General features: G+C 41.6%; 1 protein-coding gene across 1 annotated transcript in view; it reads right to left on the bottom strand.

Moving 5' to 3' along the window:
• Nucleotides 1–6,634: 6,634 nt before the first annotated feature.
• Nucleotides 6,635–13,118, bottom strand: part of AMOT (angiomotin) — a 67,060-nt gene continuing 60,576 nt past the window's right edge. The window contains exons 12-15 of the mRNA XM_011953524.1: nt 12,612–12,844; nt 10,793–11,479; nt 8,355–10,464; nt 6,635–8,324 (exon numbers count right to left, since the gene is read on the bottom strand). Coding sequence (XP_011808914.1) covers nt 10,367–10,464; nt 10,793–11,479; nt 12,612–12,844 — 1,018 coding nt within the window. The 3' untranslated portion in view covers nt 6,635–8,324; nt 8,355–10,366. The remainder of the gene's footprint in view (nt 8,325–8,354; nt 10,465–10,792; nt 11,480–12,611; nt 12,845–13,118) is intronic.

Here is a 13,118-nt window from a genome sequence, read left to right as displayed (position 1 = left end):
CATATAAAGAAGGAAATGAAGAATATGAAGCCAAATATGCAAGAAAAAAGTACTATGGAGGTGTGTTTGCTAGTTAATTAATTAAAAATTACTGTTTAGGGTTTTATATTGTGATGTTTGTGATATTTCTCAGCTTTAAAAAATTTGTACTTAGCTGTGATTTCTAGTTTTACCTAATTAGTATCTGGTTGTGTATTCATAATTTTTAAAATTATTTTTCTTAAAAGGGACCTCCCAAATTGTGTGAGCTTCAGGACTCACAAAGTGTGGATCTGCCCCTTGGATGTGAGAGAAAGAAGAGTATTGAAAGATATGCACCACCCCAAGCCCCACCCCAGCCTTTTTCTATTAGATCTTATAACTTTGGTTGTTGAAAAGAATACCTAAGTTATGTATCTGTCACACAACCACTTTTTGACACCTGGCAGTTCACAAAAAAGTAATTTTCTTTTCCCCTTTTCCTATCTCTAGTTATTCCCATGGATATCATGGTGGCTCAGCAACCGCCACACTTTTCTTGACCATCTACTGAGATGACAAATGCCTTGAATATTTCCCTTTTACCCTCCCTTGTTTGTGTCATTTAGTCCTTATAAAACTGGATAAATGCAAATTACCATAGATTCATGGCTAAAAATATATACAAACTCTCCTGGCTTTCCTCTGTTATGATCTCCTCAGATTTTGGGGGTAAATTCATTCTTGTGGACCTGTCTTCTTTGGAAAATGATATACAAAGTAGGAGCATTGAGTAGGTATAGCCAAAATGGGAGACTAAAGTATCAAATACAGATACAACTAGTGAGGAAAAAAAAAAATTGAGGCTTCATGGATAAATTTGCAGGCCTGTAGAATATTTTCAGTATATTCAGATTTTAAATTTTTTTTTTTTTTTATCTGTGCCGCATAGCCAATTTGAGATCCGTGTGAAAGAATTTATGACCTCAGAGGCAGTATTTAGTCTCATGGAATCACGGAATGTAAGAGCCAGAAGGGACATTAGAGATCGTAATCCAGTGACCTCATATTACAGAACGGTCACTGGAGGTAAATGAGCTGGCCAAGATTACAAATGTGGTTGTGGTTGCCTCAAGAACTATAAGCCATGTAAACCAACAACAAAAGTAACCAACAACATGACCTGTTTGATCAGAGCAGTAAATCCAACTACTTAGAGTCATATCTGGGGAGCTGAATAGGCAGCCATTTCACCATAGGTACTATGGGTGAATTAAGAAAATAAGGTGACTGTCCACTGAAGTACCAGGGTGTATGATAGCTAATACCCACATCAGACTTACCCATTTGACAACATGTAGTTGGGGTCTGTTATGTAGCAAGGGAAGTGAAGAGATGAAGAGAAGTAGATAAATGCCAGGAAATCCTTGGTCAGTGTTTCTCAGAGTATGTGCTTTCAGAAGGAGTTACAAAGATCTAGCAATTCCACTACCAGGTACATATCCAAAGGAAATGAAATCAGCATGTTGAAGAGATAGCAACATTCTCGTGTTCATTGCAGCACTATTTACAATCGCAAAGATATGGAATCAATCTAAGTGTTCACCAATGGATGAATAGATAAAGAATATGTGGGGTGTGTGTGTGTGTGTGTGTGTGTATGCAGAATGGAATACTAGTCAGCTGTAAAAAAGAAGAAAATCCTGTCATTTGCAGCAACATGGATGAGCCTTGAGGATATCATGTCAAAGTGAAACAAGCCAGGCACAGAAAGAGAAATACCGCATGATCTCACTCATATGTGAAATCTAAAAGGTTGTCCTCATAGAAGTAGAGAATAGAATGGTGGTTAACAGAGGATGGGGAAGGTAAGGGGAAGAAGAGATAATGAAAGATTGGTCAACAGATATAAAGCTATATAGTTAGACAAAGGGAATAGGGTCTGGTGGTCTATTGCATAGTAGGATGACTAGAGCTAACAATATATTGCATATCTCAAAATAGCTAGGAAGAGAGGTTTCTGGATCTTCTCACTACAAAGAAATTATAAGATAATGGATATACTGATATTCCTGATTTGATTATTGTACAATTTGTACATGCATTGAAACATCACATTGTACTCCATAAATATGTACAATTATTGTATGTCTATCATAATTGTTTTAAAAAATTTCCTGGGAAGCTTGTTAAAATGCCAATTCCTTGGTCTTACTCTAGAAGTACAGGATAAGCATCTCTGGGAGCAAGGCCAGAGAAAAGGTGATTTCAAGACAGATGGTTTGGAGCACACTTCAAAAATAGTTGCTCTAGGTTAGTATCAGAGAAAATAATGATGTCATGTCAGTAGCATCCTTTGAGCATAAAGAAAAAAAGATATTCAAAACATTGTGTGACAATGATTCTGATGGAATAATAGTTCAAGATATCTGCATCCTGGTTCCAAATTCACTAATTATAAAACTTTGGGTTAGTTGTTTTACCTCTTGTGGCACCATTTTACTCACACTGCAATTGGAAGCTTTTGATAGATTGTAAGCAGGGAAGTGACATGATATTAATTATATTTGTTGCTGACTAGTGACTGGAATAAAAACAGTGGGACAAGATTGAGCATGGCAGGCTGGGTGCAGTGGTGCACACCTGTAATCCCAACACTTTGGGAGGCTGAGGTGAGTGGATCACTTGAGGTCAGGAGTTTGAGACCAGCCTGGCCAACACAGCGAAACCACATCTCCACTAAAAATACAAAAATTAACTGGGCGTGGTGGCGGTTGCCTGTAACCTGCTACTCGGGAGGCTGAGACAGGAGAATCACTTGAACCCAGGAGGCCAAGGTTGCAGTGAGCCAAGGTCGCGCCATTGCACTCCAGCCTGGGCAACAAGAGTGAAACTCCATTTCAACAACAACAACAAAAAGATTCGGCATGGCATATCAGTGAATAAGCTACTAAAATAGACTAGGTGAAGGATAATGGTGGCTTAGAATAGGCTGTAGGCAGTAGAGTTGGAACGAAGTGAATGAATTTTGAGATTTATTTCGATAGGATCAGTAATAGATTGCATGTTAGCTAACAGAGAGAGAGAGGTGTCAAGGATGACTCGTGAGTTTCTGATTTTGTGATGAATGGTTGAGGTTCTTGGAGGGTATGAATTGATTGCAGGTTCAAGTGATCGAGTTTGAGGCCAAGAATAGATGGGTAAGAGCTAAAAGTTTGGGAGGAAATGGAGGCATTCAGGGATTTGAGGTCTCTTTGAAGTGAAAAAGTAGATAGAGTCAGAGCAGGCAAACTGAGAGGGTGGGAGACTATGGTCAGAGAGTAGGGTACTGGTGGACATGTCCACAGTGGAGCAGTGCTGATTGATGATCAGCTCTGGGTTGGCCATGGGCACAGTGAGCTGAGGTGGAATGGACGTGGAGGTAAGTGACGATAGAGAGGCCAAGGAGCTGATGGGCCAAGATGCTGTCTGGGTTGTTTGGGGTAGAGAGACAACTGTGATCCAGGGCCCAAAACCATCAGTGCACTTGGGATAGTGACCAACTTAGTAGATGAGGGTAAACAAGGAACAACTGGATGACAGGGACATTAAGGGAGCCAGAGCTTTTTATATGAGTGAAGGAGAAATAGCTTGGAACCTACGCTGGGGAGCCTTTAAAAAACAATCCTGCCCTTTGATATGTGGGTTGTGAGAGAAGGAATCCCTCTGTTTTTGAGACCGTATGTTTCAATTTAAAGCAGAAGTTGTGGGATCAGATGAAGAAGCTTTGTAAGTGGCAAACATGCTGTCATTTTTTTCTGTGTGTTTGATGTGTTACATATTTTGGTTCCAGATGTAACACTTGACTTTTTCATTATTAAAAATTTTATCATTATGCATATTGAAATATTTATGGATGAAACGCTATGATGTCTGGGATATGCTCCAAAATAACATAGGGTGGGTAGGGGTGATAAAGGAAGCAAGATCAGCCATGTATTGATAATTGCTGAAGCCTAGAAATGGGTAAATGGAGGTGCCCTAGCTATTCAGTTTTTGCATATGCCTGAATTTTTCCTTAATAAAAAGTTAAAGAAACCACCTCATCTTTATAGATTCAGCCCTTTGCTTTGACTGGCATCTTTTTTTTTTTTTTTTTGAGACGAGGTTTTTGCTTTTATTGCCCAGGCTGGAGTGCAATGGTGTGCGACCTCGGCTCCCGGGTTCAGGCGATTCTCCTGCCTGCCTCAGCCTCCTGAGTAGCTGGGACTACAGGCATGTGCCACCATGCCCAGCTAATTTTGTATTTTTAGTAGAGACGGAGTTTCTCCATGTTGGTCAGGCTGGTCTCAAACTCCCTACCTCAGGTGATCTGCCCGCCTGGGCCTCCCAAAGTGCTGGGATTATAGGCGTGAGCCACTATGTCCAGCCTTGACTGGCATTTTTATATTCTTTGTTAGCCTCTCCTATCCCTTTCCACAAGGTTCACAGGGACAGGTATTTATCCCCATTTTACTGATAAACTTCTCCGACACTGTTAAGGAACTTGCCCACAAGTTAAGTATCTGTTTAGTGGCAGAAGTAGGACTGAAGCTTTATGTTCTCTTGACTTCTAGACTAGTACATTCTACCACCTGATTGAGTGAGTTTGTTTCCATTAGTAGGTTGTTAAAATTCAGAGCAGTTCTCTAGGGACTTTGATCTTGGAAACGGAGTCTTCATTTGATTGCAGGTCTGACAAAGTGAGATTGTCCTTGCACATGCTATTCCTTCACATGGAATATTGATCCCCATCCCCTGGTTCACCTAGTTAACATCTACATACCCTTCAAAGCTCAGTTTAGTTCCTCTCTCTTCCCCTTTCCCTGTGCCATCCCAACAATCATTCTCTCCTTTGCATTAGTTCTGTATTCTTGTTCAAACCTTTGCTATTTCATATATCACAATGAATTATAGATGTGTGTCTGTGTGTGGTTTTCTGTAATAAACTAGAATCATGGACTATTTTTAAATTTTGTATTCTAGGGCCATCTACATAATGGCACTATCTAGTAAGTAGTTATTCAACAACCCACATGTGCCTGAATCCATTGGTAGAGGCTACCAGCAAATAAAAAAAACATGGAGATGAAAATACATACCATGGGCTTGGTTAGTTTGTGCATCTAAAGAGTGGGCATTTGTAATGTGTTATAAAATTTTGGTGCTGTGGGGAACATTTTTCTTCTTGGAAACTAAGTCCTGTAACACAGGGCTCTTCACTGAAATATCAGGGCAGTTGCCAGTCAATGTAAAAAGTTATCTAAGACCACACCATTTTCATTTTTTCTCCAATAAAAACCTTCCTGCAGAGTAAGATGGAGGTGGGAAGCAGGACATTTTTTTTTCTGCCACTGTGTAACTCATATAAGGTGTGCAGATCACTTATCTCAATAGGAAATACACACAGAAAGGGAGAGATGAAGTACCATGCAGATGCCAGATCAGTTATATAACTGGATAATAATATCTAGAAATGCTCCTACAATGCAATCTAACACTTTTTTTTTTTTTTTTTTTTTTGAGACAGTCTTACTCTGTCTTCTAGGCTGGAGTGCAGTGGCAAGATCTCAGCCCACTGCAACCTCTGCTGCCCAGGTCCAAGCGATTCTTCTGTCTCAGTCTCTGAAGTAGCTGGGATTACAGGTGCCTGCCACCACACCTGGCTAATTTTTGTAGTTTTAGTAGAGATGGGGTTTCACCATCTTGGCCAGGCTAGTCTTGAACTCCTGACTTCATGATCCACCTGCCTCAGCCTCCCAAAGTGCTAGGATTACAGGTGTGAGCCACCACGCCTGGCCAATCTAACACATTTTTGAAGGAACATTTGCTTTTTCTTCCAACAAGTGACTGCTCCTTAAGAAATGGGCACAATACATTTCTGAAAAGAATGCTTTGCAAAGCTTTGTAAGAAGGTCTGGTGAACTTAATACCTTATCTTCTTTGTCCTGAAAAAGAGGGAAGGCTTTTATCCATATGGTTTTCAAAGCACTCATCATAAATATGGAGGGAATCAAGTCCAACTTTAAGAAAAATCAAATTTACATTTGAATTAATTCTAGACCCCCTACCCTATCCCTATTGCAACACCCATCAAGTCTACTTCACTGTGAAAACGTGTCATTTCAAAGTCTTTGGGGATCCTTGCCTCACCAGTCAGGTTTGGAACTCATTGGTAAACAGGAGGCACAGAAAGGACAGTGTAAAGGCAGCCTTAACATTTTCAGTGAAGAGCCAACTCGTTTGTGGTTTTGATTTGTTTTTAATAACAAGCTCCCTCAACCAAAACTGATGAATTGGCATCAGAACAAGGGTACAAAAGGAATATCAAGGGGCCTTCCAAAATGCTAACCAAAGGATGAATTCTCTGCTTTGGGTGGCCATCATTTTATCCCTAGAAACCAGGAGATAAAAAGATGCAAAGCTTTTAATATATGCTGCCTGAGTATATAAAGAGACCGATTAGAGCATGTGGCCTGTGGTGTTGTCTTAATACTTTATAATCTATAATCACATTCCATACTTCAAGCAAATGCAAATTCTGCTGCATGCTGCCCTTGAAAGGCAATTTCACTGCATACTGAATTGAAAGTAATCACTGATACAGCACAAATAAAGCCTCTGTCGGGTAAACACCAAAGCATTTCCCACACGGTACTGCATTTTAAAATAGCTAACTTTATTGTCAGTGAAAAGATAGGCACAAAGTGGATTTAAACCTGCTTAACTTTATTGGAACTAGCTCAGTTGATTACAGAATGGGGTCACAATCATTAGGGGACCACATACATTTTAAACCAAAGGCGATTCTTCTCTAGCCATCTGCCAACCCCAGCTATCCATTTTACAAACACATGCCATTAATCACAAGGGAGGCCAGAAGGAGGTTTCATGGCTCCATGTAACCCATCGTTGCTACTGGAAAAAAATAAACAAACTCCCGACACTTGTCCTACTGATGATGGATGGCACTTGGAAGATACATTTCCAAGAATCGTGGCAGGCTGAAATTGGTGGCAATTAGCCCACAGCTGATATCTTCCTTAGAAAACATTTTCAGTAAGAATGCACACGTTTTAAGTAACATACTCCATATGCACATAAGCAATTGAGATAATAGGAGATTGTGTGGCTAACAGATATGAGAATATAATTGATCAAAGTTAGTGCATATGTCTACACTTTAAGCGGCCGCATTATGAGGGTTTAGGCTTGTCATAAAAAGTAGTTTGCACAATCAATCAGTTTGCTCATCTTCCAATTGTTATACCCACTCAACAGTGTAACAACAAAAAGAGAATATGACAGGTCGTTGGGTATCTTTCCTATGGCAGATGATGGCAGATATTTTAGGTTCCTGCTGTCCTATTACCTTGAAGCTCAAAAGCAGCATTAAAAGGAAATCCTTCATTAAATCAACAATCAAGATACATGATTTTAAAAGAAAGCTCAAGCTACTTTTATTTCAAAAAAGACTGTTAATAGGAGTTTCATATCAAGTAAAGTTTGTTCTAATGAAGTTTTTCTATACATGGAACATTGGGGTACAACTGACTTAGAAGGTCCTCAGAGACCACCAAGCAGTACAAGCTAAGACAACCTGGTCACCCTCCTTTCCTGAGGTGCCAGTAAAATGCACAGATAGGTAGGAGTCCAGAAAGAGCCCCCAAATGTTACATCCACACAGCTGTGAAAAGGTGGTTGAGATTTCTCCCATAAAGTTGAATTTTTGGATCAACAACTAGTGGAGATCTTCTGAAAAGGCTGTATCTATCTTCTGCATAATATACTGACATACTCTTCTTTCCTCTCTTAGATGTACAATGTTATTTTAGCAAATTATCCGGGATTGGAAACTGAGCAGAGAGGAACTGTCTCTGGTATGAGAGGACAGATAGGTTCTGGAAAGTTCAAAATAGTACTTAACCAAGAACTTCTTCCTTTCCCCCAAACACATGAGTCTAAAGAGATGGCTACCACACAATGTGGAATGTATGACATTTGTCACCTTGCAGAATGTGATTAAAATCATGGTTCCCAGAGCCAGCAAAAAGTCTGCCAATGTGTTATAACCATGAAAGGAGTAGGTGAAAAGTGTTTTGAAATTATTTATTTGGATAGAAAGTAGCTCTCCTGAAGTTTGCTACTTGCTGCTTCTACTATTTGAGGTTATTTTTCTCCTTATGACTAAAGAGTAGTATGAAAGAGTCTTAACACAACTGCAGTTTTAATTTCTATCTGAGATTCACTTTATAACTGAGGACTAATATGTATGTAACATGATTACCTCATTATTGAAAATGTGAAAGGACTAGCTGAAAATCACATAACCCTTCCTTTATGTCTCTCTCTACACACACACACACACACACACACACACACACACACACACACACACACAAAGAATAATTCCTTTGGAAGATAATTAGGAAAGATATCATTACTATACTCACAGAGGAACCCCAAAAGATTATCTAAGACACCCAATCTCCTAGTAAGAAGTGGGATTGGTTTCTCAGGGGGGACATTTATGTGACTCGATGTCGTAATGCAGATCAGAAAAGGGAAAACCTTTTAAAAGGCACTGAAGGAGATGCAAGACAGAAATTCAGTAGTTTGTCAAGACAGGACAAGCTACTCCAGCCAGGGACATTTTACAAGATACATATTCCCTGGACCATGAAGATGTCTTTTCGTAAAATGGAATTAAAAAAAGATAAGAGTTTCCCAAAATAAGCATGGTGATTGGCATAATGGTTAGCTGTGTTGTGTGACTTTTAAAAAGTCACTGAACCTCTCCAGTTCTTAGATTCCTCATCACTAAAATGAGGGGGTAGGGCTATATTGCTAAAGTTCTCTCCCACCACTATGGCTCATGATGTATTATATCAGGCCTACTCTTCTATTAATCTGGTTTCTAACTAAGACATCCCAAAACCTCTACCCCACCAACCCTTACCTAACACCCCCCCACCTTCCCTCACCCTCCCTATTCCCCTTAAAACTGATCTTAATGATGCTATCTGCAGATTTGTCACCTTAATGAAGGGCAGACAGGTGACACAGGGCAGGGACCTGTGGCAACTGGCATCCTTCTGTGTTCTTGGAGGCAGTCCTATGGCAAGGCTTGGAACCATTGCCTCCTTTGATCTCTACCCACATGCACATTTCCCACTGCTTCCCAAAGGTATTCCAAGATGGAGTCACTGACAGTGAGAAGAGGTAGTTGAGGATACTGCTGCAATCCACCTCTCCCCCGACTGCAGCATAGTACTTTGGGTTTGTCATGTTATTCCCTTGGAGATGATAGTCAAAAATGCCTTTTAAGACATATGCTTAGAATTTGACACACAAAACAAGTTATTTCAAAGTAGTCACCAGAAATTCAAAGCATTCAACCTGTCAACAAAGATCCTTCCTCACTTTGCAAATGATTAGCAATTTGAGACTGGAGTCCCAGCCAGTGAATCTGTGCTGTAGAAGAAATAAACACTAAGCTGATTGGTCTTAATAAATGCAAGCAAGCTGTGTTCATGGCTACACACAGACCATGAAAGTCTGCATATAGCACCTCACGCAACTCTCCATCAAGGCCTCTGATGGTCTAACTCCCTGAGAGAGAGGAAGTTGTGCATCACTCAGTTAATGTACTCTCCCAGCATCTGAAAGCAATATATTAATTATCCAAATGCATAAATTATTCCAGAGCATATATATGAATGTATGAACCTCCAGGAGGGAACCAAAAGAATCCGTTTCCAAAGCACCACTGAAATGAAAACAAACACAATTCCCTGGGGCGGGGTAGCTGGGAAATTGGAAGAAAAAATTATCTCCAGCACCCTTCTGCACCCCAAAACTCCCTACCTTTTTTCCAGCTTACGTAGCTCCTGAAACTATTCCCTTTTGTAAGCCTGAGGTGAGAGCTTTCTCCGGCTGCTGCACAGGATAGTAACTATACAAAACAGCACACACTCAATTCTCTCCAGCTTCCCACTTCCAAACTACGTGTTACACACTGTCTTCCACACATACTGTGCTCTTCAATTAAAAATCATCTAGAAGATGGAAATTTTAAACAAATTTAAGCACATTGAAAGCACTGATGTATACCCACCCGTTAACAGTCCCAGTATTTGTATAAATTCAAACAATAAGCTTTAGAGCACATTCTGATTAATCTGTCTTTAGAGGTACTCCCTAAGCATACCAGAATAGACTGGTGGTTCACATGGTATTACTCAAGTAGTACATTGTTCCAACAAAAAGTCCTGTTAAAAAACATCCCCTCCCCCCAACCCTTGTCCTCACCCCCAAAACAAGAACCAATAAAAGGGGGAAATGATTAAAAGCATTTTTGCTGAGAATCTGCAGCTCTTGATTTGGCCGTTTAGATGAGATATTCCACCATCTCTGCATCAGGCTCTTGTCCCAGGATCTGAATGGGCGTTTTTCTTTCCAGAGTATTGGAGTGGAACACAGGCCCATCTAAATGGAAATAAGGGTTAGAAAACACTTAGGGATGAAGAAAAAACCCATATTTCTAGAACTACACACCATCAGAGCCCTCATGAAACCAATGGCAAAGTGAGACTTGTCACCTCCCTCATTTACTTCTGCTAAGATAATGGCCTCTACTCATGCCTGTTCCCATCTTGGTGGATGAGAAGTCATTTACAGACTCTCTTCTCTCTCCCTTAGAACATGAAAAACTCAGTCCAAATGATAACTCTGCCCAGACATCAGGCAACAAGAAATAAATCTGTATTTGAGAGCAGAACTAAACCAAAAGTTACCTGCTAAAGGGAATAATTACCTGCTTTGTCTGGATTGCAGGTCAAACTTGGTATTGACAAACGATGTGGTCCAGGACCGGTAGCTGGACTTGCAGGAACCTCAGCCTGAGCCACAGCTGGAGTTGGAGTTGGAGCTGGAGTTGGAGCCGCAGCCGGAGCTGAAGTTGGTGCCTGAGTCTGAGCAGGAGTAGAAGCCTGAGCCGCTGCTGAAGCCGGAACTGGAACCAGAGCCAGAGCTGGAACCGGAGCCGGAGCAGCTGGAGCAACCTGAACAGCAGCAGCAGCAGGAGGAGGAGCAACGGCAGCAGCTGAGGCAACAGAGGCAGCAGCTGGAATCTGACCAGCAGCAGCTGGAGAAACAGCAGCAGCAATAGCAGCAGCGGTGGCTGGAGATGGGGCAGCAGCAACAGCAGCAGCAGCAGCTGGAGCAGCAGCAACAGCAACTGGAGCAGCAGCTACCATGGTGGTGGTGATAGTGGCAGCAGTGGCAGTGATGGCGGCAGCAGTGGCGGCAGTAGCAACTGGAGCAGGAACAGAGATGGGAGCAACAGTTGCAGTTTTGTTCGATTCCGTCCCACGTTCAGTTTGGGTACTGCAGTCTCGGCTGCCTGTCTTGGAGTGAGCCGAGAGCAGGGGAGTCGAGGGGGGCACAGGCGAGGGTGTGGAAGGGACATATTCAGCACGGTAGTCTCCACCCAAGAGAATGCCTACAAATGAAAGAGGAACAGACATTAGAAAGAAATAGGTGATTCAAATCCAGACATCTAATTACCTGTTCTCCCATTCAAATTTCAGAAGAAATTTGAACGTGTCTAAATTATTTATTTTTGCCTCCAGGGAACCCAGAAATCAGTGTGTGAGGCTCCTCCAACCATGGCTAAAAGTTTCTTACAGACTTCGAAGATCCCTTCTGGTCCTCATCCATCACGTGGCACAACATATTAAGCCTGTAAGTGACCTGGGTATCTGTTTTGATTTATTTTTCCAATGGTGATTGGGTTCCACCAAGCTGTCAGAATGTTCCTACTCAGCTCCACTTATAAACCATTACCACACATTACCAGGGAGCAAGAAAGGATTTGGGGAAGAAGTCTATTGATACAGATTAAGTGTGGTAATAATTGTGTGATCCAAGGTTCCCACCATGACCATAGTCTCCAAAATGCTTATTCTAACCAAAAGACATTATAAGTATCAGAGGACCAAGAAAGGAATTAAAAGCAACAAAAAGGGTTAAAATAAAAACACATATAAGCTTCCTTCCTCAGGCTCTAAAAATGTGCCCGTGGTATTCACAATATGTCTGGGGTTTTGATTAGAGGGGAGGGAATGGACAGGAATGGAATGAAAAAGTACATTCTGTTCTCATCTCAGAACACTGTGGGAACAAAACCTGCTACCCAAACGATTTAGCGTAACTAAAACTCTGGGTTCTCCTATTATAGAGGAGGAAGGAACACAGAAATGCTGGAATTTTGAAATTCTAAATGACACAAAGGCCACATGGGTTTTGGAGAAAGATAAAGGTGCCACATGGCAAAGGTCAAATGTGAGAATATTTTAGAGGAAATCAGAGTTATCTTCCTTCACACCCAAATGAAACTCAAGATTCTTGTCCTCTAGGCTTTGGGCTCAATCAGTATTCTCACTGGGAGACTTCAAAGTGTGGAGGAGCTCCAGAATGTGGAACTAGGGTCTCAGGAGGCATATAAACCCAAAACCCCGGTACACCTCCCTCTCTAGAACCTGGACCATCATCCCTTTTCCTTAAGCATGGGTGCTTGTCTCATGGCTCTCTTTGAACACGTGACTATAATCTTCCTTATTTACTGTCATTACCTAGGCTCCCCTTCCAGCTCTTGTCATCTCGCTTTTCTTCCATGATGGGAGTGCCAGTCAGGGTGGATGAGTGGGAGAGCAAGCCTGATCCAGCATTGGAAATGGACATCAGAGACTTCGCTGGCCGCATGCATGACAGCTGCTCTGTCTTGCTCGGCTCCTTCCGGGAACGCTGCTGGAGTACTTTGATCATGGCATCCTTCTCAATAATCTGGGCATGTAGGGTCTTAATCCTAGGAGCCAAAGACAAAGAACATATAAAGACCTTGTTGCGGCCGGGCGCGGTAGCTCATGCCTGTAATCCCAGCACTTTGGGAGGCCGAGGCGGGCAGATCACTAAGTCAGGAGTTCAAGACCAGCCTGACCAACATGGTGAAACCCTGCCTGTACTAAAAATACAAAATTGAGCTGGGCATGGTGGCGGGCACCTGTAGTCCCAGCTACTCAGGAGGCTGAGGCAGGAGAATCACTTTAACTTAGGAGGCAGAGGTTGCAGTGAGCCAAGAT

The sequence above is a fragment of the Colobus angolensis genome, unplaced genomic scaffold (assembly GCF_000951035.1).
Source record: "Colobus angolensis palliatus isolate OR3802 unplaced genomic scaffold, Cang.pa_1.0 Scaffold366, whole genome shotgun sequence".
In the NCBI taxonomy this organism is placed as follows: Eukaryota; Metazoa; Chordata; class Mammalia; order Primates; family Cercopithecidae; genus Colobus; species Colobus angolensis.
This window is presented reverse-complemented; position numbering and strand designations above follow the sequence as displayed.